At 45.3% G+C, this 23,212-nt stretch overlaps 2 protein-coding genes across 3 annotated transcripts in view; one reads left to right on the forward strand and one right to left on the reverse strand.

Annotated features, from left to right (window-relative positions):
* Positions 1–23,212, forward strand: part of LOC8028078 (diacylglycerol kinase 1) — a 599,538-nt gene that overhangs the window by 227,677 nt on the left and 348,649 nt on the right. The window lies entirely within an intron of this gene.
* On the reverse strand, positions 15,034–22,376 carry LOC8038785 (monocarboxylate transporter 12). Its single transcript, XM_002412886.5, has 4 exons — positions 22,127–22,376; positions 21,271–21,414; positions 19,716–20,801; positions 15,034–15,280 (listed from the first exon to the last, which is right to left on the reverse strand). The coding sequence occupies exons 1-4, from the start codon at positions 22,302–22,304 to the stop codon at positions 15,144–15,146; spliced, it is 1,545 nt and encodes a 514-aa protein (XP_002412931.3). The 5' UTR covers positions 22,305–22,376; the 3' UTR covers positions 15,034–15,143.

Raw genomic sequence — 23,212 nt, forward strand, 5'->3', positions numbered from 1 at the left:
AACGTATGTTGCATGCTCTGTCCGACTATTTGAGCTCGCTACCCGAGCCTGAACGGCGGCATATCGAAACAAACTGTGCGTGGACGGCGTTGCCTACGAGGATCCGTACGCCGTAAACAAGGCCTGCTGGACTTCCGACGTGAAGTTACTGCCACCGAAGTCGATGGCTCATGTCGTCGTTTATTTAGTTTTTTCGCCAAGCCAGTTCACGGCCGACACGGAGCAGGCGTACAAGTCTCTAGAGGCCTACGATTACTTCGAGTCGGTTTCCGCACCGCCGGCGGGATCAGCAGACCGTGGGTCTGCGGAAGTGTATTTATTAATTAAATAAATACACACAGCGTCTTCGAGTCAAGGTATGCTATTTTTCCTAGTCTCATGACCACAAGCCATGACAAGCAGGAACGCTTTGTCCATTCTGCAGTCTTGGCGGTAACACGTTACAAGTAACGGCGTTACCAGGAACGCGTTACTTTTTTCAGTAACGTAGTAACCTACTCGTTACTTTTTCGATACAGTCACGGGTAACGTACTTACGTTACCATTTCAAGTAACATAGTTAGGTTATTCGTTACTACAATTACACTTCAAGTTTTTCGGTGTTTGAGGCGTCAAGCCATGTTTTTCTTTGCGTTTTTTCTCGTCAGTATTTAAGTGAAACCGCAAAAAAAAAGATAAAGTAATTATGTTCTGTTTCTGCATAAACATAATATTTCTTGATATATGAGCTTATGCATACCGGTATCGTCAAAATCATAAAACTTGTTAAATCATAATTTAAAAAAAAGTAACGCAGTAGTAACGTGCCTTACTTTTTATCGGTAGCGGTAACGCGTTCCTTTTATTTTTAGGCAACGTAGCTCAGTAACGCGTACCTTTGATCTGCAAGTAACGAGTAACGTACTTCGTTACTTTTTTTTTTTTTTTGGCAACGCCTACAACATTGGCGTTCTGTCGCCGATTTCCTTCTGCTTGGTAGCACGGGCGTAGCGAGCCTCCGATAAGCGCTTGGCCGGTGCTTTGTGCGCGAACACCGTGGGAACAAAATCCGGGTGGTCTCGATCAGAGGACGGTTTCCCTGTACATAAGCAAGCCTCGGGACGGAGATTGAAGTGGAAGCCGCACTTGCCTCCAAGAAAGTTCTTGCCGCACAAACGCGCGAGGCGACCATAATTTTCGATACACGGATATTATCCACTTTCAATGGCTTTCAGAGTCTGCCGGAAACTTGTAGAACATCACTCCGCTACTTTTCTTGTACATTTCGGTGAGATTAACGGCAACACAGCTTCGCGGCATGCTGAAATACTATGACGCCCATGCGAAACGTGCGCTCTTTTGCCCACACCCCTCGGCTCCGGCGCGATCGCAGCGCCGCCGCAGCGCCGTGACGTCGAGCCGTTTTATCGTGGGTAGCGCCATTTTGAGAGCGAGAGAGAAAAGGGGAAAGGGCTACCGGCGCTTTCCCCCTTTCTGATTGTGTAGAAAGAGTGGAAGTCCCGGATGAGAGGCATGGCCGGTGTTGGGCGTCTGCTGTGCCCCAACTTCGTTTGCGCTTTCTTTTCTGTTTTAAACTCGCAAACTTTATTAGAGCCACGGGCTTCGATGGCAACAGTCCCCCGGTTGGGGACACCATTGCTCGGTCATAGGGTGCACAAATAACGACAGAAAGCGTCGAATACTGCCCAAGGACTTCGTAGCTTGCATGGAATCCGGCAAGGCAAGTGCGGCTGCAATGTTTTGAAGCTCCACCACCTTTCGCATAACTGGAAATGATAAACCATTCATAAATTTTTGCTTGCAATAGGCCTATTTCAACGTAGCCGTTTTTAGTCATGAACAAGCGATACGCGAAACGGGAACCTGAATTAACTTTTGTAAACACCCGGAGCTGCTACAGATCGTTTTGCTGCGCTGCTTTTATCTTGCGTGTCCGTGTTCTTATATTTCCTTGTGGATGAACGACGAAGACGTTCTAGATGTGCTTATATCGAACCGCAGAAAGCCTCAAAGTAGCCACGAAATATTTTACTATTTGATGCAATATTTTGAGTACTAACCTCCAATTTCTATCCCTGACACGTTCGCTGCCGTTGTTCCCCCCGTCGCCGCACTGGCGGATGCCATGACTCGAACAAAGAAACGTGCACACTGGGCTCGAAGATGCAGATCGCAACACACGAGACGTTCCCTGCAGCGACTATCCAGCGCTTCAAAGCGCCCAATCAACGGAAACAACCCACCAGCGGCACTCCAAAGAGCGCTTTTGCCGGCTCTCTGGTATCGCGCAGGAGATCGCGATTCAGGAAAACAGATAGAACTACCTTTTCAACAATTTCTAGCCTCACCCGGTGGCGGAAATGAACCTTCAACTAAGTGTTGTAAATGATGGAATCGAGTCAGTCACTACTGCAAATTATCAATATTAAGATAAATTCACTTTTACAAGCTGAAACAGCAATTATCACGAGAAAACTGGCACGCACCTTGCGAGCGTACCCCATGTTCATCGGCGGTACAGCGTTCGGTACGCGCTTCATTCACAATATGTTCCGAGCACAGCCGAGTTGATGGCGTTTAGGAAACGTCTTTTCGGTTTACGGACGCAATCTACTGCCGCCAAGACCGGGGTCATGTGAAAAGTGATGGAGCTTCAAAACATTGCAGCCGCACTTGCCATGCCGGATTCCATGCAAGCTATAGAGGTCCTTGGGCAGTATTTGACGCTTTCTGTCGTTATTCATGCACCTTATGACCGAGCAATGGTGTCCCGATGACCGGGGGACTGTTGCCATCGAAGCCCGTGGCTCTAATTAAGTTTGCGAGTTCAAAACAGAAAAGAAAGCGCGAACGAAGTTGGGGCACAGCAGACGCCCAACACCGGCCAAGCCTCTCATCCGGGACTTTCACTCTTTCTACACAATCAGAAAGGAGGAAAGCGCCGGTAGCCCTTTCCCCTTTTCTCTCTCGCCCTCTTTCAGTAAAACGGTCTATACTCTCAGGAAATCCATATCTTGGAGCGTGTCACGTGACCTTCTGGTTGGGCTGGACGAAGCAACGCCCGGACCGTAAATTGACGTGGCCCTTTGGAGCGCTTGATGTACTAACGTGGCTTGTAAGGTCTAGAGTTGTAACGTCCTTTGCGGTATATCGTAATAGGGCCCTAATATGCTCGTGGTGTCAGCTGGAAAAGGCTGATGACGGTGGTCATACCGGAGGCTTCCTTCACGTGATCGTCCAGTCGGGGGATCGGGATCTGTGGATGTATGCGCTCAGTATTGTGCGCAAGCAGTGTTCTGCCAACTGTGCATACTTGTTCATTGGTGTGGCCTGTGGTCTTTGATCCGGTAAGTTCCTTCTCGTTCTTTTGAGTTAACTCGCACATTGCCGATGTCAATTTTTTTCCTGATGTTGGAGCGCGTGGACGTGGAGTGATCTCTGAGGGCGCGCTGCCACCCCTTTGATAGAGTATTCGTAAGTTATAAGTTACGTAAAGAGCTAGTGACGAGGATAGCGCGTGGGCGCTCTATAAGAAACTGATCGCAGCGGGTGCACCAAGTGTTGTACGTCAGACGATGTCGCTTGGCGAATTTGTCAGAGCCGTTTGAATCGACGACCGGCTAATATCTATATATTTTGTTTTGTCATTGATGACCAGTATGGTTCTGGATGAAGTAAGTAGTTATATGCCCAATTTATTTCCATCAACTGTCTGCTTTGAAACCGACTTCAGCGAATACGCTAATACCTACGTTTCGCGTGAGATTCTATGCCCTTCAGAAGGAACGCTTTCGGGGAGTCGACATATTAGTTTGCACCGAGGGATTCGCGCAGACTTAAAATTGCGACTCGATTCGCCTATTCGCTAAGGGTTTTCGTTCTGAAGGTTTTTCGCTTGACCGTCGAGCCTTTCAAAACTACTGCCTTGAATGGCGGCATTGCCCAGCTTTGACCATACCGGCCGATGATGGTCGACGACAAAGACGATTTCTCTTTCTGCGATGCTGCGCCAGCGACGCTTCGAACTCAAATCAAAAACAAAATTACATTTAAAAAATACAAACGAAAAAATGGTCGCTGTGGGGACGCGCTAGCACTCACAGAGACAAATGAAGTAGTCATCGAAAGCTCGCTCAGCCGCGATGAATTCGAAACACGGTTGATCAGGTCTCTTAGCGGGGCGCGGTGTTGCGTAGTGGACGACGGAAGTCGTTTTGCGTCGGCGAACGTTCGACGCGTCGCCATTAAAGTATGGAGAGCGCTTTAGTGCCTCAATATGAACAGCCATTAACGCAGTCGCCCACGCGCCTCTTCGACTATCATCGGCTTTTCACCCAAACTCAGCTAAACTCTCCTCCTCGCATACTCGCCTGAACATTTTTTAAAATTAGTTTGTGTGACCTTTCGATTTTTTTTTCTTTATTCGTGGCGCGGGTTCGCCTCGTAGGGGGAGAGAGAAAGGTGTGGTGCCTGACAAAATCTCTTCCCCCCAAAATTTCAGTAGTTCAGGATAGCTACATAAAACAATTCTACAAAACATTAAATAATTTAAGAAAACAAGTCATGGCAACAATGGAAAATAAACACTAGCTTCATTCGGTAAAAAAAAGAAAAACAAACACACGAAGAAACTAGAATTCCATCTTATATATTTCCGAAATATTGTCATCCACAACAACAAATTTATATGAAATTACAATAAAGACCTATTTCTTTGAAATTAGCTATACGAATATAATGATCATGTTCTTGGTGCAAAAGCACAAGCCAAATGAAAATGCGATTTCACTGCCAACGATAAGCCCTCCGCAATAACTGTTAAAACTAAAAAACTCTTCTTTAAATTAGACTTAGATCAAGTCTATTTAGAGTTAGTTTTTCGAAAAGTAAAAATTTGTCGGCCATAGTTAGTTCTTATAGCCTGCCATGCTTCGCTTTCGGTTCTTATCGAATATGCACTCAGGTTGTGTGTTGGTATTGTGCAAAGTCTAATTTTATGTATCTATTGTAGAAGTCTGCAATATTATATTTGATCTGCCTTAAGTATATCATATTTGATGAAGACTGGCTGTATCCTTGCATTTCTGGTATCGCCTTTGAAAGTTTCACACATACGTAAGATTATTTTTTTTTCTGCTAAAGGAAGTTAATTACATTTCGTCGCTGTCGTCATTCCCGAGACCAAAATTTTATGACTAATCTCCGAGTAAAAAAATTAATATTATAATGTGTGTTTTAACGAGGTAGCTATAAAAATTTGTATTCTATAAATGCTTCCCGTTACCCTAGTGAAACCAGCCTTTAGTTTGTTTACATGTCATGATAGGTCCTCAGCAAACCCTATCCCCTTACATTTTTGTTCTTGCACTTGTTTCAATGATGTGCCCTCGTATATTTTTTTGAAGGAAACTTTACCTTTGCATATTTGCTGGTGTACAATTTATATACCATTTTATTTAAATTTTAATGTAGACAATTTTTTTGAAACCATCTTGATATCGTGAAACATATTAAATATCCAACTTTTTTATGCACCTTTTTGTCGCACCACCAAATAATATATTTGTTTCGTCTGCATACATTATTAGTTCAGAGGAACCTGGTATTCCGTAATGTCATTAAAGGACACGAGGACTATCAGATGCCCTAAAATGCAGCTTCCAGGAACGCCATGTTGTATTTTCATATTCTTAGATGAATGGTCATTTATAGATATATCGATAACGATCCGTAAAATCTGCTTTACTAATCTTAGCGTAACTTCTCGTACACCCTAGATTTTAAGCTTTTTTTAGTCGAATATCGTGTCGCACAGTATCAAACGCTTTTCTTAAGTCCAAAAATAAACCAAGAGTGAACCACTTGTTTTTAATGTTTTCAACAATTTTATCATTGACGTCACTTAGTGCTTGGTCCGCGCACCCATTCTTCTAAAAACCATAATGAACCTGCGTTATGAATCTTGCTCCCAAAAAGAAAAAAATGTAGTTTGTTTTTGTTCGTGCACTCAAAGCTCTTTGAGAATACTGAAAGAACCGAATTCGGCCTATAATGTTTAATGTTTGTTTCTCCGCCTCCCTTATACATGGGCGTTACTTTGGTTATTTTTAATTCTTCGTGCTCGACGTGTCCCATATAATAAAACAAAGTTCAGGCAAAAAGGGTTTCGGCGAGTATGGCAGTCCTTTCGGTGAAAAGCGAAGTAAAAACATAAGTAAAAAATTAAAGAGAACCGCAAGACGGGTATGAGACCGTAGATAAGACAGTTGGGCGCCTGTCCTCTTCCGTTGTTCCAAATAATACTGTCGCTCAAGGGCACGTCGTTCATTGTGAGCCGCTGGCGTGGCAGCACACCCGCGTTTCGGTCGCCGCTGCTCGGCCCCGTCGCGATGTCCTCGCGTTCTCGACTCATTCCAAAGTTTGGTGACAGGAAGTCGGTCAAAGGATTGCTTCCGTCCCCCTCCATCTACCGACCCGAACTTGGGTGGGAAGAGAAGGACGGGGGTGGGCTGAAATGGATGCCGTCGCCTGTCAAAAATGGTCAGCTGCTGCGTGACTCGAAGCACTCCTCAACTTTGGTTCTCTATAGGCGACGTCTGCCTTTCCAAAATGGGAACGGCAGCTGCTGCATCATTTGTGGGCTCGTCGTTATCGAACGGAATGGTTCCTGATCCTGTTATTCCCATAATAAGGTGATATAGCAAATAATAGCGATAATTCCGATAACTATATCAGCAGAAGGATTCGCTCGAGTATGTTGGAATACGATACTGACATCGAAAAATAGCCGCGTCGTTTTAAAACAAGACCCACGAGCGTGACGCCTATGTATATAAGTCACGCTTATAGCCAATAATGCCTCCTTGTGAAATAATGCTTAGAGATAACCCAGAACTGCCTAAACTGATGGGGTTGCACTTGGCGGCTCTGAAGCAAGGCGCGGACTTACGAATCCCTAAGTGGCGGGTTGGCATCCCTGCCGAGGTGCCTGTAATTTGACGGAGGTCTGTAGCGAAGATGGGCACCGTGTAATCGAGGATTCGGTTGCACGTCAAAAGATCCCCGGGTGGTCGGAATTCATCAATCCGCTGGGGAGTGACAGACGCACTTCGTTGGTTTGGCACACTGATATCTATTATATGGGGCTGGATGACTCAACTTTATTCCAAGCCTGGCGCAGGTGAAGACACCGGAAGTTCAATGCTTGTCCCGGAAGTCGGGCGTCTCCTGGGCTTAGTGCGTTCAGGCGATGTTTTTTTCATGCTTTCTTGTGTCTTTGAGGTTCTTTTAAAACCCTCGTTTTGGATTAAATCTCAATAAAAAGGCATTTGAATGTGGGAGACATGTACACACTTGATAACTAGAATCTTAAAATTTTCCCATCCAATGCATGGCTTCCTAGAAAACTTCTCGGGTCTGCATGCGCTATTACTGCGCAACAAGCGGGCTCTCTTGAGATGGCAAGAATAGAAGCCAGCGCCATAGACGCTGTTCAGACCAGCACTCGGAAGAGTTGAAAAGCCTGTCAAGTGCTCACTTCCGGGACAAGCCGCTTACTTCCGGTGGCTTCATACGTGTTTGCTCAATGCACCATCCAGCCCCCCTAGTGGCGATCAGTGGTTTGGCACATAAAACACCCAAATTTGATTTGGGGGTGTTGCATGCACATGCTATAGAGCATGAAGACGCAAGATGTCGTACACTCTTGTCTCGGCGTAGACAATACTTCCGCGAGAGAAGGTTTGAATCCCGTACCGTCATTCAATACTCCCCTTACTCGAGCGCGATCGCGGCTGCCATTTGAGCAAGTACGCGTCTCTCTCCTTTTGAGAACATCATGGATGTACAAACCCGGATCGAGCTCTAAGCTGATTTTGTGCATCTCCCAATATAGTCTTGTGTAAGCCGACGGAAAATAGAAGCTTGCAAAAAATATTAAATTTGTCTCGATTGTCCTCACAAACCCAGGGAGCACGGAATGGGTCGGGCATGCATGCATTGTGCACGCGTTGTGATTTCTCATCCTTGGTTACAGAATGCGTTGGGTTGTTTTGAATGCGACACACGTTCGACACACACCACGGATTTATGTAAACGATAAAAAAAAATGTTGAGATTTTTTCAGTACCCGTGACTTTGTGTAATCACGTGGGGAGCTACGCTTTGTCATTCGGGAACCGGTAGAGTGCGCTGAGAGTCGCTTACTAGCGCAGCATGCCCTGAGTCATACTTAGTCCAGGTACTTGCGCTCCCGTTTGCCTCCTTTTACAGTGGCGCCGACGATAACTATAAAAACAAAATTCTTATATACTTGTAGATCACTTTCTATTGCTATTCAAAACAGTCGAAGAGTGCGCGTGCACAGCTTCAATCCCCGCTCAAGATGTTCCAGCACCAATGTGCCCATGGCTTTAACTTCCTAGCCACGAGAAGTTGTCCGCGAGTACCGAGCAGGGGTGTCGGGATACGGATACGGGGTTTGATTCCCGTGCCGCCGCTTGATAACCTCGCTAGTTTTGATTAAGTGTGATTCATTGTGACTAACTGTGAATACATATGCTTTTGTAGGATTACGCATTGCCTGCTAGGTGTGATGTATGCTTTATGTTATCTTGGCATACGTGCAATTACTCGAGCGTAACACTTTTCTCATGAAATTCAGCCTATAAATACATTTCAAGTAAAATACAAAAAGAAATCAACACGGAGGTTTGTGTTTCCGCCAGCCCCACTACGTCTTCTCAATTTCCCACGTTGTTTTCCTGCTCCGTCCCTCGTAATAGCCGTATCAAAACACAACTGAGGGCTTATACGTTAGAGGCCGCGCGAAGAATACTGCTTCGGAGCAAACAAGACCCTCGATAGAGGCGACGGCTACAGCTCCTGGCTGCCGACGGATAGGCAGGCTTCTTCAGACTTGATTGCCCCGCTGGTAATTGTTTACGAAAGAGATGGCGGGGCCGCATCCGAATTTCTCATTTCGCCCCCTTTCATTTCCTCGATTTCGATGTTTACCTTGCCGGGGATCTCGCAGTCGGCATGCCGCGTTCGGGTATGCGACCCTACTTGGCGATAATCAGTCTTGCCGACGCCCTTTGGCGCCGGCGGCGCTTTGTCTAGATCGCCTGGCGATGTTTTGACCGGACGGCAGAGATGTATTATACCTTCCGTTTCCTTATCTCGAGTAAGCACTTACCTTCTTTCGTCGCAGCATTTTTTTTCCCTTTGGAACGGGCAGGACGATGTGGGGTCCGCTGAGACGGTTTCGCCGTGCGTTTTTGCGAAGATACGAGTAGTTTCGGATGTTTGGAGAGCGTTGTCAATGTTTCTGTGTTTGGTCCTCAAACATTGCTCGTTGCTTTGTATGCAAAAACATCGTGTCATTCGCCTCCTCTCTTTTCTTGGAGGCACTGACGGTATCGTAATTGGCACATTTTAAACGGAGATGTACGTCTTTTGTCGTTGATTGTGCGCAGAGTAAGTAAAGTTATGATAGACTGCGGCGCTATGCGCTGGGGGATGCGCCATGAATGCGACGACGCGGTCGGCAAATGTTGCGTGCCTGCGCAATAGCCAGCCTACAACGGCGAGAAGTGCCAGCGGAGTGAGAGATCACGGTTATACCTTTTCTTGTTGTAACTTGGCAAAGGACGGACCCTACGCCCTACATTGACTTCTGACTGCTTCGATATGCGCTACGTATGCGGAGGGCAAGTTCGTCTGCTTCTTGCGCAGGGGGTAGCGGTGACGTCAGAACGCCGAGCCCTGATTGGCTGATCGCGACCCCCTATCTGAGCGTCGTCTGCTCCTTTGCAACGTCGTCTGCGTCTGTCTTACCTTTCCTGCGACTTTCGGAAGCGCAGAGGCCAGATTCACGAAACGATCTGAAGCAAAAATGTGCGTAAGACATAACTTAAGAACAAATTCGTATTCACGAAACGAAATTTTCGTAAGTTTTGCGCAGGTTACGACGAAATCCTACGACAGCTCCGAAGCTGTCTTACGCACTTCTTACGATCAAGTCAGCATGGCCGACAGCGTCGCGGTCGCGACGACCCACGGACGTTTATTTTTCTACGTACGCCTCTCACGCGTCCCGACTTCAAGCAGCAAGAAAAAAGTAAAAAGTACTTGAAACAGACCACGACGAACAAGAACGCTGGATCCACAAACACCCGGGAGAAGCTCCAACGGCCAAGATTCCACCGAACGCGACTAAGCGAGCACGGCAGTTAGGCCTAGCAGGCACTCCGCGGCTCGGCGACCGTCTGCCCACGACCGGCTGGTGTGCTGAATGGAATATGCCCGCGCGACCCTTGTGAACTCTTCCCGTATTATACTTTGATCGCTGACCTCAGTTTTAGATTAAGAGGTCAATTTCTTCCTCTTGTTATCTCCTTGTTTCCCGAGGCAACGGTGACTCTCGCCGGTGAAAAAGCGGCGAATCTCCGACAGGCGCAGGAAAGGTAAAGCAGCCATTGCTTTGACTAGCAGACGTAAAGCAGACGACGTTAACTGCGCCAACCCGCCGACGCCGTTAAAGAATGAGGGGTCTCGCCGCACACGAAAGGAGGGAAAAAATATTTGGGAGGGAACTTGCGGGACGCTAACACGCTCACTCTCGGTTCTTAGCAAATAAACCTCGGCGCCTCGGGACACCTCGTCAGTGAGTCCTTTGACTTCCCTCCTTGATGCACGTCTGCTAGTTGTTAGACAAAAACAACGCACCGCTCGAGTTATTTCGTCTGCCCTCTCTGAAAGGCGAAGTCAAGCTCGCTCGTAAAGACCCGAAAGTCGCAGGAAAGGTAAGACAGACGCAGACGATGTTGCGAGCAGACGACGTTGCAAAGGAGCAGACGACGCTCAAATAGGGGGTCGCGATCAGCCAGTCAGGGCTCGGCGTTCTGACGTCACCGCTACTTCCTTTCTCATGCGCAGAAGACAAAAATGAACCGATTTGAGAGGCGTATACGAGCGCAACGCACACATTGGGAGCATGACATAGCGAAAATACTTTTTCGAACACTCCGGGGATACCTATAGTCACGTACCTCACTCCGTTGTTCCGATTGTCCCCCAGGAGCTTAGCTTCCGCCGTACTGGCATGTCACACCCGCGTGGATTTCTTGCTCACCCAGCATTTCTTGCTTCAGACATAGGCTAAGTGACGCCACCAAGGTGTGGCGGCGGCATTGTTGAAACGGGAGTGACGCTCCCGTTTGAACAATGCAGCCGCCACTTTCAGGTATACACGATGATTCTTGCATCAGTCGCTAGATGACGCCAACCCAAACAGCATTGCAGGTTGCCTATCAAATTATTTTCGTCATTATAGTCGTCTTCTAGTACATATTGTGTGATTAAGGCACGTACTCACGAGAAATACAAAAAAAAAAGAAATGTACTGCTCACACTTTATACAATTTCCAGTTTCACGTTTTTCGTCTTGGTGCCAGGCTACCACTAAGCCAAGTATAAGAGAAGCAAAAGCTGCTATTATAAAACATTATCTGGCATTCTTAGTCTTCCACTATAGTTCTTTGCAACTCAAGAGGGTAGGACGAAAGTAAGACGGACAGGGGAGGAGAGAGCAGACGTCTACGAAGGACCCCAATAATTTTACGATTAGGGACGACCTTCGGGTTCTTAACCCCAAGCTTTCTTTGTTTTTCCCTCTTCGGAGCCACCCGACTTTGTCTACCGGGTCCATCTTGGCCGCGACGAGCCGGCTTTTCGAGCGGCGACTCGTCTCAAGTCCGAATAAACGCCGGTATGTATAAAATTTGAGCGCCAGCCGATGCTCCTTGATGTTCTCGACTCTTCTGCCTGGCGCACTTAACCAAGACGCGAAAAGAACTTGGCCAGTCTAGAAGCCACCGCCTCTGCACACAGAAATACATAGGGCGAAAGCAGTCTAATGTCACCGACGCAGATTTTCGACAAGATTTCGAGCCGGAAGCAGCGTTGCATCATGGTCTTGCGCAGGGACTTTATGGCAAGAACCGTCGCGCCCTAAGCGGCTAAGTTTAGAAATAAGGTCACGGGGACCACCAGCGTGAGTTATTTGCCTGTGTTTCTGAAGCAATACTTGGCTGACGAAGCCGAATGCTGCGTCAGTGCTCGGCTTGGGCTCGTGTCAGTCAGTGAAGCACCAATTGGGCACGAGTCCCAGCAGAACGCTCACGCGGCGTTCGTGTCCAATGTGTGTGCCGGGCTCGATCTAAAAAGCTGATGTAAATGGGAATGTTGGGTGAACACCGAGCTTTGTGGAAAACCAGCTGGAAAAAGCGCCGCCTATAGTTCAATCTCCTCGCCAGTATTGTTCACATGTTGCTAATTATTCACACGAAGTTAATCCGCTATTTTGCTGCTCAGTGTGAGGGTGATGAGACTCCTAAGTTTTTTGCAGCGAAGCTGCATATGACTCGTTTGTCGGGTTTTTTCGTTTCCGTGGAAAGAGCGGTAGTCGACAGAAAACCATCGTGCGCGCCTTATCATCTATCACGTGGTTTTGACACTCGTTTCAATAAGAAAACGGATGATAGATGATAAAGCGCGCGCAAACGTTGCAAGGCAGGTAGCGCTCCCCGCAAGCGTTTCCCGGTAAAGATTGCTGTTGCATATGCTGTCGTGGCAATGGCATAGTACAAGGTGGCAACTGACGTCACTAGACGCGCTAACAACGCCAAGCCCGTAGCAATACCCGCATGCGTTTCGCGGTAAAGATTTCGGTTGCATAAGCTGTCGCGGCAACGGCAGCGTACGAAGACTTTTATATATAAAAAAGTTTTGGTACAGTGCATTTACTTTTCTTTCGTAAACCATTTGGTATAAGACCTTTTTCCCGTTTGCAAACATGACTGCCGCTAGCGTCTGAAGCGACTTGCGGTCGCACCGTCTTTGCAAGCCTGTCGAGCTTGCTAATGTCACCAGTGCTAGAAAGCATAAATTCTGCGGGACAACAAAGTTGGAAATTTAACGAGGGCCTTCTGCTGTACAATATTACATCTTGGAAGAGGCTAGTTGGTTTAGAAGGGTACTCGATATATTTTAACAGATCTCGCACTCTTTCGTTTTTTGGGCGTTCACGTGGAGAATTAGTGGTTCAAGGTTTCATTCACATTTCAAGCAGTGGTATTAAAGTACCATTTGTTCATTATTTTTATAAACCGGGACAGGTTTTTCAATGATGAAGGTGTGGAAACTGGCGCTTGCCTGAGGGTTACCAATACCCACTACACATCTGATATGGCGGTCTCTCGGACGTCAAAGACTGGAGCACCACCTCGTGGCGTTTGCCATAAAAAGGGTCTTATATAGTGCATTGGACGATCGTTGCTCGTGATACCACAGCTTCGCTGGCCAACTGCCTTCACGGCGTGGATTGGAGCCCAAACGTTTTTGCTCTATATATTTGCGGGCGTCATGTATGGCTTGGAATGCTCGCCTTTGGCACGCGCGAGACAACTCAAAACAACGTAAGGGTGGGGACGAAATTACGCCAGTGAATACCCTCAATAAACGAGTAAATACGCATTAGGGAGTTTTTGAATAGGAGCCCTAATGCCCCGTGTTCCCCGAGCAGTTTGGGGGACTTCCATTTGGGTCCCCTATTCTAAGACCGTCTATTGTCGACATATGTGGCGCGAGGTTCGGATGAAATTGATGACGGAAATTAAAGACGAGAGCTAGTTTAATATAAATGTGTATTATAAATTATTCTAATTGGAGATAATAAAAGATGAAGCGATATATATACAAGAAAATATATGGAGTGTCCAAATGGTCGGTTCCCAGACTTTGGCTCGAGTCCGTGCGGTGTCCGTTTTGGTTATTTATTTCTGCGCTCGGTCGCTTAGGATGAGACGGGTCGTGGTGGTGTATTTGGAGCCTGTCTCGGTGATAACTTCTTGGACGGCCTTAGGCAGACAAAGTTCCTGTTGACGACTGGCCTCTCGTGCTTTTTTCTGAGATCTGGTATGCCAGTCTCGGTTTGGGTCGTGATATTTTCACTGACTCCAGTGATACCCATGCGCCCAGGCCCGGCCGGCTTTCAGCACCACTTGCCGTTCTCTCGAACCCAGCATTGCCCTTTCTGGAGCGCCTTGTCGGAGATCTCTACTCCTTGTTCTTTGTATTCAAATCATGGCAATGCGGAGCGGAAGTTCGTCTGCTTCTTGCACAGGGGTTGCTATGATGTCAGAACGCCGAGCTCTTATTGGCTGAGTGAAAAAGCAAAAAGTAGTGGGTAGACCTCAAGGCATCAAGCATTGAGGTCTATCCACTATCCTTTCAATCAAAGCCAATCAGAGCTCGGCGTCGTTCTGACGTCACCGCAACTCCTGCGCTAGAAGCAGACGACTTGCTCTCCTAATACGTTCCCGAAGGCGCGGTCACACCGCTAAAAGATAACACATTTTCTGAGGCGTGTTTCTTCTTTGTATGGAGACGGTCACATTCATCATACAAAAAAATGTACGCAAACACATATCAAAGGAACCAACATTCTTGCAAGATATTTGATGTCTGTGGATAATTTTACCATCGGAGAGTTTTAGGAAACCGTATTTGCACATCCGATACGATACAATGGGCCTTCCGGTATGCAATGTGCACGTGCGAGTCTTATGCTGTAGCGCATGCGCAGTTCGTTCAAAAGGGCCCATCGTAGCGTATCGGATGTGCAAAAACGGTTCCCTAAAAATCACTATCATGTTTGCGGTAAACAACGTGTCTCTTGTATCACGTATGAGCAGCGCAACTGTGGCTTTGAGCGCAGCCTGCTTTCGGGGCCTGAGCTATCACATGGCGTGGAGCAGCCTTTCTTTGCTTTCTACTAAAAATACTTGACAAAAAAGAGAGAGGAAAAAAAAAAAGAAGAAAAACGCCACTCTTTGGGCCTTTACTGGGAAGCAGGGTAACAGTCACATTTCGTGGCCTATAGGGGCAATATAATGTCCTTCGCGTGAAACGCGAGATGACGCGGGCTTTTGAAGCTTTGGCGAGTAACGCTTCGTCCTGACCGCGTTACAGTTTAGAGTGTTTAACCTTTCTTTTTGTTAATTAACGAGACAGTTTGAGCCACTTCATAATTTATATGAAAGGGACTGACGTTAGTTTGTTCCTAGAGCTTTGTGGAAGTTTCAGCTTGACCGAAGACTGGTAACGCTGCACTTCTCTTTGAAGTGTACAAAAATCCAGAAGACTGCAATGCAGGCGGATGCCGTCCCTTGAAGGTGAAAGAGGCCTTCGTAGTCGCCCAAAGTATCCCTGTAATATCCTGCAAGGAATAAAGAAACACACACGCACACAAAAACCAACTGAAGGAGGCCCATTTTTATGTTAGTTACACAACTGAACTTTATAACTGTGATGTCTCGTTAATGTGGACACCTTCGTTGCCCCAAAAAGCGTTCATAATGTTAGTTGTTCGTAATAACGAGACCAAAAAGGCGTGTATTTACCCAGTTTGTCCCCGTAAATGCTGTCTGTATAGCGGAGTATCCGTTTTAACGGTTTCCAGATTAACGATACATTAATGTAATAAGGCTAGTTGGTCAGCGCTCATACTTAACCGCGAAAGGGGAACACGAAGGGACAAATACATCGAAACCTCAAAGCCTTACTGTATAACAGCAATGCTTTAGCAAGTTCTTAATAACAGTGTTCCAACTAGTTGGTGTTCAACAAATTCCTCTGGCAGAGGAATTTGTTGAGAATTGAGTTCTGCGTAGTGGCTGCGTGCGACAAAGGATGACTGAAAGAAAGTCACTATGCAATAATCGCATACGTTAAATGGTGGCCGCGTCTCAAGCCCTTTTATGCTATTTTTGAAGATAACTTATTAATGGCCTATTCCCCCAGGAGACTCTTCAGAAGCTCAGCCACGCTTATTCAATTTGGTGCCACCAACAGAGGACTAAACAAAACGTTAAGTGAAAAAGCGGTACTGCCAAAAAATACGCAGACCGTGAAAAGTTTTTTTTTTGTCGGCAAAAATTTTAGTTTTTTGACATGAGGATTTACGTTGTAGAATTTGGATCTCTTAGGAACATAATAGGGTACCGTGCCAATTATAGACTGAAATTTATCTAGTTTTCTTGATAATTTGTATTTGTAATTTATTGTTTTGTATTAAAGGAATTATAGTGGTGATTTTATCGTATTTTAGCTGCAATAGTCGGAAATATTTTTTTTTTAATTTAAAAAATTTAAAAACATCTTTTAATGTTTTTTGCTGGGAAGTAGCATTGGTGAGTGGAAGCCTTAATTAACCTATTTGTTTCCTTCCCTGCTCTCGCCTTCTTCTTGGTCTGTGGATTCACTGACTGACAAACATATACTGAAAGCTTGTCGCATTGTTTTTCTGCCAAACTGCGGGGTTTTGAAGCCACCGAGGCTATGCCAGTGCTCCTACCATGAACGCACATGCTGTCAGAGTCACGGCACCAGTAGCGGAGCAAAGATGTCCCACAGAAAGCCAGTGCTTTCTATTGTCATAATGTTTGAAAAGAGTAAACATTACCGATTGTGAATATGCTCTTTGAATATCTGATCAGAACTCTAGTCTTGTGCGAATAGCGTATTTTAAGTTCGAAGCGAAGTCGAAGCAAATAGTGGTTTTGGCCGAATATTTTCGATTCGAATATCGAACAGTTTTTTCACGCCTTTCCCTACCACAGCATAATGCTTAGACCAAACCCAGCTAAACTCGCGAAGGTTGTTCCAGTTGTTCATTTATAAGCTAAGTTTAATTATCTATATTTATGAACTGTGACCTCAAAAGATCTGATGTCTTGGAATGGCAATCAAACGACGGATTTGACATAAAATGAATATTATAGAGATGGCCAACTATACCCAATTGAGTGAATTTACAAATCTTGCTATATAAAATATTCTTTCTTTAATGTTGTGTTAAAAAAGAAAGAACCGCACATGATGGACGCAGGTTTTAAGGGCATTTCTGTCTAACATAGTATATACTCTTGTATAGCAGTCAGTTTAATTCTAAAACTTTTACTATAATGTAGATACACCCATTCACAAAGTTTTCATTTATTTCAAATACAACCGGCACGCGTGCACCGTCCCGCTTTGAATGTATGCTTTTCTTCAAAGCAGGCAATTACGATATTCTTACTTTTCCAAGTGTTTATTGCGCCGGGGAACTCCATTGAGTGCGCTTCTTACCGAACACCGGTGTAATGCAAAGAAGCAACACCCGTGGAGCTCGCTTCCGCTGGTATTGCTTCTCCGCACTGCACTAGTGCTCGGTAAGAAGCGCACTCAACGGGGCTAACCCGCCCCAATCAACAATTTGAAACACGCGAATAGTGCAGTTCTTCTCGAAGCGAATACCAAATAGTGTATTATTCGAAACTAATATTCGAAATTTCTAATATTCGCACAACTCTACACAACTCATATCTTCCGTCTGCAGGGTACGGAAGTGTTTGAGCTTCCATTAGATTCTTTCAGTGCATACTTTAATCGCGGGCAACCTTCTGTGGTATTTTAGAAGTGAAGATTGCGCGTGGATTGTTTTGATGGACGCTCAAGCCGAGCAAGCGCTTTTGCGCCGATAGCTTTGTCTGCATAACCACAAGACTCTGGCTGCGTATATACTACTTAAATGTCACTTTAGCTTTTAGCTCTCGCCATACATAAAGCGCCCCAAACGCTGTGGTGATGTTACAAAACATTAAAACAACTGACTCGTATTATGCTCAGGACCGATCTCTCACTGTCATACCATTATGGAAAAGTTGAAATAAAGACGCAACGTGTTCAAAATATGAAACGCCCCACACTGCATCCTCAATGGTCAGATGGAGGAATGGACATTCCTCGCCAGAACGCTTTGGCGATAGTATGGACGGTCAACTGACTATGATGTTATTGAGTAAACATCCTCGAGATTGGGTAGCTCTCACAGAAAAAGAATTGTGAGGTAATTGCCTTAATTTTTTTATGTCATGCTGAATAATAATTAACTATATAATTTGTGTGGTCTAATCATTCTAATTGTAATGAACTACATCTGATCTAAAGTAAATAGAAGAGTAAATAAATAACGTTTCTCATGTATACTGCTTAGCCACGACAAGTGGGGACACTGCTGCCCTCAGGCTTAATGGTGGATTGGCTATATTGCCGATATCTCTAAAAGTGCATAGTAATTACAAAAAAATAAAAAAAAACAAGTTGGTTTCCAATAGTTATCGAATTACTTATTTTATGTCTTTCTCGTCTCAGGATTTCGAATTATAAAATTGGCGAAACGCTCCGTACGGATTAATGCTTTAGGGATATTTCAACCTGGAAAAAGCCACTGCGTTATAACGATTAATTTCTACACCTAAATTACATGAGTAGAGCCCACCTATGTCGCGCAGTAAAAGCAGAGGTTCATAAGACTCAGAGAAGCCTTCTAAGAAGATGGCCAGCTCGATCGGAAGATACGAAATATTACATGATGTGTGGGGCCTTGACTAGAGTGTATCATTTGCATTTAATATTTTTATATTTACATTTAATTAAAGAACTGAGCTCAGACTTTCTCGCGGCTATCTCATATAGTATTTCCTAAATGTAATGGAATTCCTGACTCTTCGCGTTCTTCGTAATATGGCTTGGTCGCCTGTCATGAACTCAATGTTATTTTAAATACTCGAGTGTCAATTGAACCAAAACAATAACAATGAGTAGATGTAATATATAGCCATTAATGTTTCCTACGCTATTGCAGTTTCAGTAATTCCCTCGTTAATACTGTAAAAAAATGCTCTGCACTTTCGATTACAGGATTCTTCATATAGGAGGAGAGTTCCTTCGTGAGAGGTTTGATTTCAGCCTCATTCTGAAATGTACTTGTCATTGCGACCCTAATAGGGCTAGGGTCCGTCGACCTTACATAAATTAATAAGTTATAAAGAACTCAAAAATGAAAGACGTTTACAATCTCCTGTAACGTTGAATTAGAGCGCAGCTCTTGAGGAAGAGGAGGGGAAGGTACGGAGAGGAGGCCATGCCTCTTCTCCTTTCCACCTATTTAGAGAAACAATTTCTGCTAAATTTAGTGGGGAATTTTCTTCCACTAAATTTTGCGGAAATTTTTTTTTTGCTAAACTTAGCGGAAAAATTTTTTCCGCTAAGTATAGAGGACAAAAAATTTCCCGCTAAATTTAGCGAAAAAATTTCCCCGCTAAATTTAGTGGGTAAATTTTTTCCACTAAATTTGGCGGAGAAAATCTTCCGCTAAATTTGGCGGGGAAATATTTCCGCTATATTTATAGTGGGGAAATTTTTTCAGCGGGAAATTTTTGCCGCTAAATTTAGCGGGGAAATTTTTCCGCTAAATTGGGCAGGGAAAATTTTCCGTTATATTTAGCGGGGAAATTTTTCCGCTCAACTTAGTAGGGAATTTTTTCCCGCTAAATTTGTCGGGGAAAAGTTTCCGCTAAATTTGTCGGGGAAAATTTTCCGCTAAATTTGTCGGGGAAAATTTTCCGCTAAATTTAGTGGGGAAATTTACCCATAATGCACCGCGCGGTTATGCCGGCGGCGACGGTGACGGCGACGGCGACGGCGACGGCGACGCCGCTCAAGCCGGAAGCGGGCGCCTAAGAGCTGCGCTCTAAAACTGAAAATCTAATAGGTAAATCAAGAACAAAAAAAAGAAACATCGCCTTCGGCTGCAGCGTGGCACTTACCGATCAGCGGTGGCCTGGCCAATAGCGGGAGCCCGCCAACAAAGGAGGCTACGCCGATGCACATGCTGAAGGCATCAGGGTCGACAAGTTCCATAAAGAAGACTGCCGTCAAGATGAACGTTGCACCGCCACACCAGCCCATGACGATGGCCGTAAGGACGTAGCAGGCGTAGGAACTGCAGAGTGGTGTCAGATACAACGTGGCCGCCCAGAGCAGAAGATGCGTTGCCATCATAGCGTTTTTCCCCAGAAGACCTCTGTCGGTAATGAATCCAGAACCGAGTCTCGCTACAAGGTCAGCCGCGGTGATGAAGGTCGCAAGGAAGACAGCGTTCCACCTAGAAATGTTTCGATCGGTCGCGAAGTCTACGATGATCGTCAGGTAGGCCGTCACATTGAACCAGATTTGCATAACTGAGAACGCAATGAGGTAGAACTTGGGGGATAAGAGGAAGCCAAGCCTCTGGAGCCTGTCGTTTCGTCCTGGACCGGTCACTTTTTCGTATTTGATCTTTGACGCGAGTGGGAAGTTTGTACAAAACTGTCCGAGTTGATCTGAAGGATGTTCGCCTTCGGTTGTTATTGTTTTGCACATTTCGTGTGGGTACTGAAGTCCTTTTTTTTCAACTTCTACAACGGTGCCGTTTCTCGCCAAAGAGACTGTGTTTTCTCGTTGAGATTCTTCAGGCGTTTTCCAATCTGACTCCCCGGGTGATGAAATAACATTTGTTTGACACACCTCTTTTTGCTTGCTGTCAACAGTAAGTAAATCTGGGAGATTCACTTTTGAGAGGAGAGTATCATTTGGAGATGCGTTCCTCTGGCAAGAGCATTCAGGTTTCACGATTGGCTCGTAAGGAGACCGTGTTAAGATAGCCCCAGCGGTCGCATTGAGCATGACTGCACCGCAGATCAGCAGGGCTCCTCTACAGCCATACTCATCAAATATTAACTGAACCAACGGTGGCAAAATGAGCCCGCCAATGCAGAACCCGGCGTTGCTGATTCCCGAAGCCACTGCCCTATAGCGACGAAAGTGTTGACTGATGGCGGTGTTGCATAGACATAAGAGACCGAGGGCACAACCTGAAAAAACATAGATATGATTGACATACGTACCTAATAATGCCATAGCTAAAATGTCTGCGTAACACCCTATTTGTAGCCATTGAATGCATTAAACATCCCCATCTCATGTTGAACAGCTTCAAGGTCACTGAGCACCGACGTTGCATATATTGTATGGTAAGCATTTCTTCAACGGAAGCAACTTTTACACTGGATATTCGTTGAAAGCATGCCGAGTACCCGAGTTATGGAAGAGGGTCCAGAGTAGTTGTGTTTCGTAGATTTTTGTGCAACTTATGGGGACGGGTAGTGGAGGCTACATTAAAACCCTATAAATGTAGCTATAAATGTTGTGCGTTGGTCAGAGTATCAGCTCTCGCTTAATATTATAATGTTAAAAAACGAAGCGAAAAAAAGATCCGCGGAACACACGTGATGTTTTTGGTTTTTCAACAAGAATGTAGAAAATAAGTTTAGAAGCACATACCTTGTGTGACTCCCAAGAAGAAGATAAGGTACGAAATGCCGTTGGCGAAGTAGCAGGCCGCAACTGCCAATCCGCTTGCCAGACATCCCACTGATATCAATTTGTCAATTGCGATGTAGTTTGCCAGAGCTCCTACAATGGGCCCTGCAGAATTTGTCGGAAACACGTTAGATCTGAGTTGGCTGTACCTCAGAAGCGATGTTCACGCATCTCTGCGGAGGGTGCATGCGTGAGAGCTCGGCTTTAAACTAGACTGTATTGTGTAATCATGACAGCCTAGCGAAACGAGCTTATGAGCCACTGTCCTCGGTAAAGTTAGATATCTCTGTTGAAACGACATTATCCCAGGATTGCCTTGTGATCTCTTGTACATTGCCGTCTCTAATCGACGCTGTTGTTATCGGTAAGAAAATTGACAACTCCTAGAAAGTGTGCCGGTGAAAAGCGTCCTGTGTTGTGTACGAAATTATCTTAATGGCAGCCTAAAAGAGAAACCCGTAGTGTCTTTAAAAAAAAACAAAAAAAAACGTGATTTCTTGCGAAAGATCAAGCAGCGGGTTTTGCAATTCAATGCCCAGCCAGATAACCTTTCTTGTTTTCTGTGAGCGGTGCAGAGTCGTCTCAAGATCGGCTGCTTTTACTGGTCGCCGAAATTGCGTGAACTTGTTAATTGGAAAGGTATGTACGCACAACTCTGACACGTCTTATTTGGCACGGCAGAGCAATTTGTTCGCAAGATATCGACACGTCGAAATAACAGAAACGACTCCTCTTTAGGTTAAAACTCACAGAAGGTGCTCCAAAGACAATCTCCGCATGCAGTTCCAATATGGGAAGGTAGACAGCGCCTACTTACCGACGAGACAGTAAAACACAGTGATTAAACTGAGTGGCCACGAAGCTTGTTCTCTGGTGACGCTGAATGTCTGTAGGATTTCCACGTAGATGACAGACGCCGATCGAATCGTAAGCAGTGAGAAGGCATTAATCCAGCAGCAGGCCACTGCCACTGCCCAGCTCCTTTTCGAATCCATCGCGACGAGCGCGCACCTGCTGCCCCGAGGTTTACATGTGTCAGCGAAGAACACAAGAAGAGTCTTGTCGTCTCTTCACCGTTGAGATAGGCACGTTGGTCGCTTGAGGCTGATAAGACTGCGGAAAGGTATGGTTTGTTCGTTTTGTAGTTTTGGTCAGTTGTTTTATCTGTGCGGCACATTATCTTTTGCCATGTCTCCTCTCACTGTCTCGTCCTAAGCGTTCACTATTTTTCTTCTTCCAACACAATAAAGTGAATTCTACGAGGGGCAAAGTATTTTTTTTTACTTTATTACTTTTATAATTCAGGCGTGGGATTAGAGTCCAATACACATCTAAGCTACAAGGGTGTCGACATGTGGCACGCTATTCGGAGGTTACTTTCACCACATTGATAGGTCTCGAAGCCGTACATAAATATAAACCGACAGATTGAGACACATTGATTCCACCGGAGCTGAAGCAGAGTAATGACGTATGCTCGCATACAATCAATGAGTCGCATCCGCTTATTGTTTTAGGACATTACAATTGGCCCGAAAAAGGTACGTCTTGTACTAAACTCGGCGACAACCTCGTGTAACGTTAAAAAAACAACTACAGTCAAATTATAATGTATGTTTTTTTAAGCTGAAATTATTTCAACGCTAGTTGCAAAACAAAAAACTGGTTATTTTATTTGTACGTTTACCATCCCCGCACTCTTTTGAATATTACTGCATGCTCTAAAACGGCAGCTCTTTATTCCACTACGTCTTTGACTACGGCGTCGTCAGTATCGGGCAGTGCACATTTTCTACACGCACATTTTTTCGGTTGGGCAAGGGGCGAGCGCGATCTTGACACTCTATGATTTGCTTGCTCTGTCCTTCGGGGAAAAACGTGTGTGCAGTGTCCTTGTCGTTAA

Source organism: Ixodes scapularis, unplaced genomic scaffold, assembly GCF_016920785.2.
Source record: "Ixodes scapularis isolate PalLabHiFi unplaced genomic scaffold, ASM1692078v2 PGA_scaffold0__279_contigs__length_252992795, whole genome shotgun sequence".
Classification (NCBI taxonomy): domain Eukaryota; kingdom Metazoa; phylum Arthropoda; class Arachnida; order Ixodida; family Ixodidae; genus Ixodes; species Ixodes scapularis.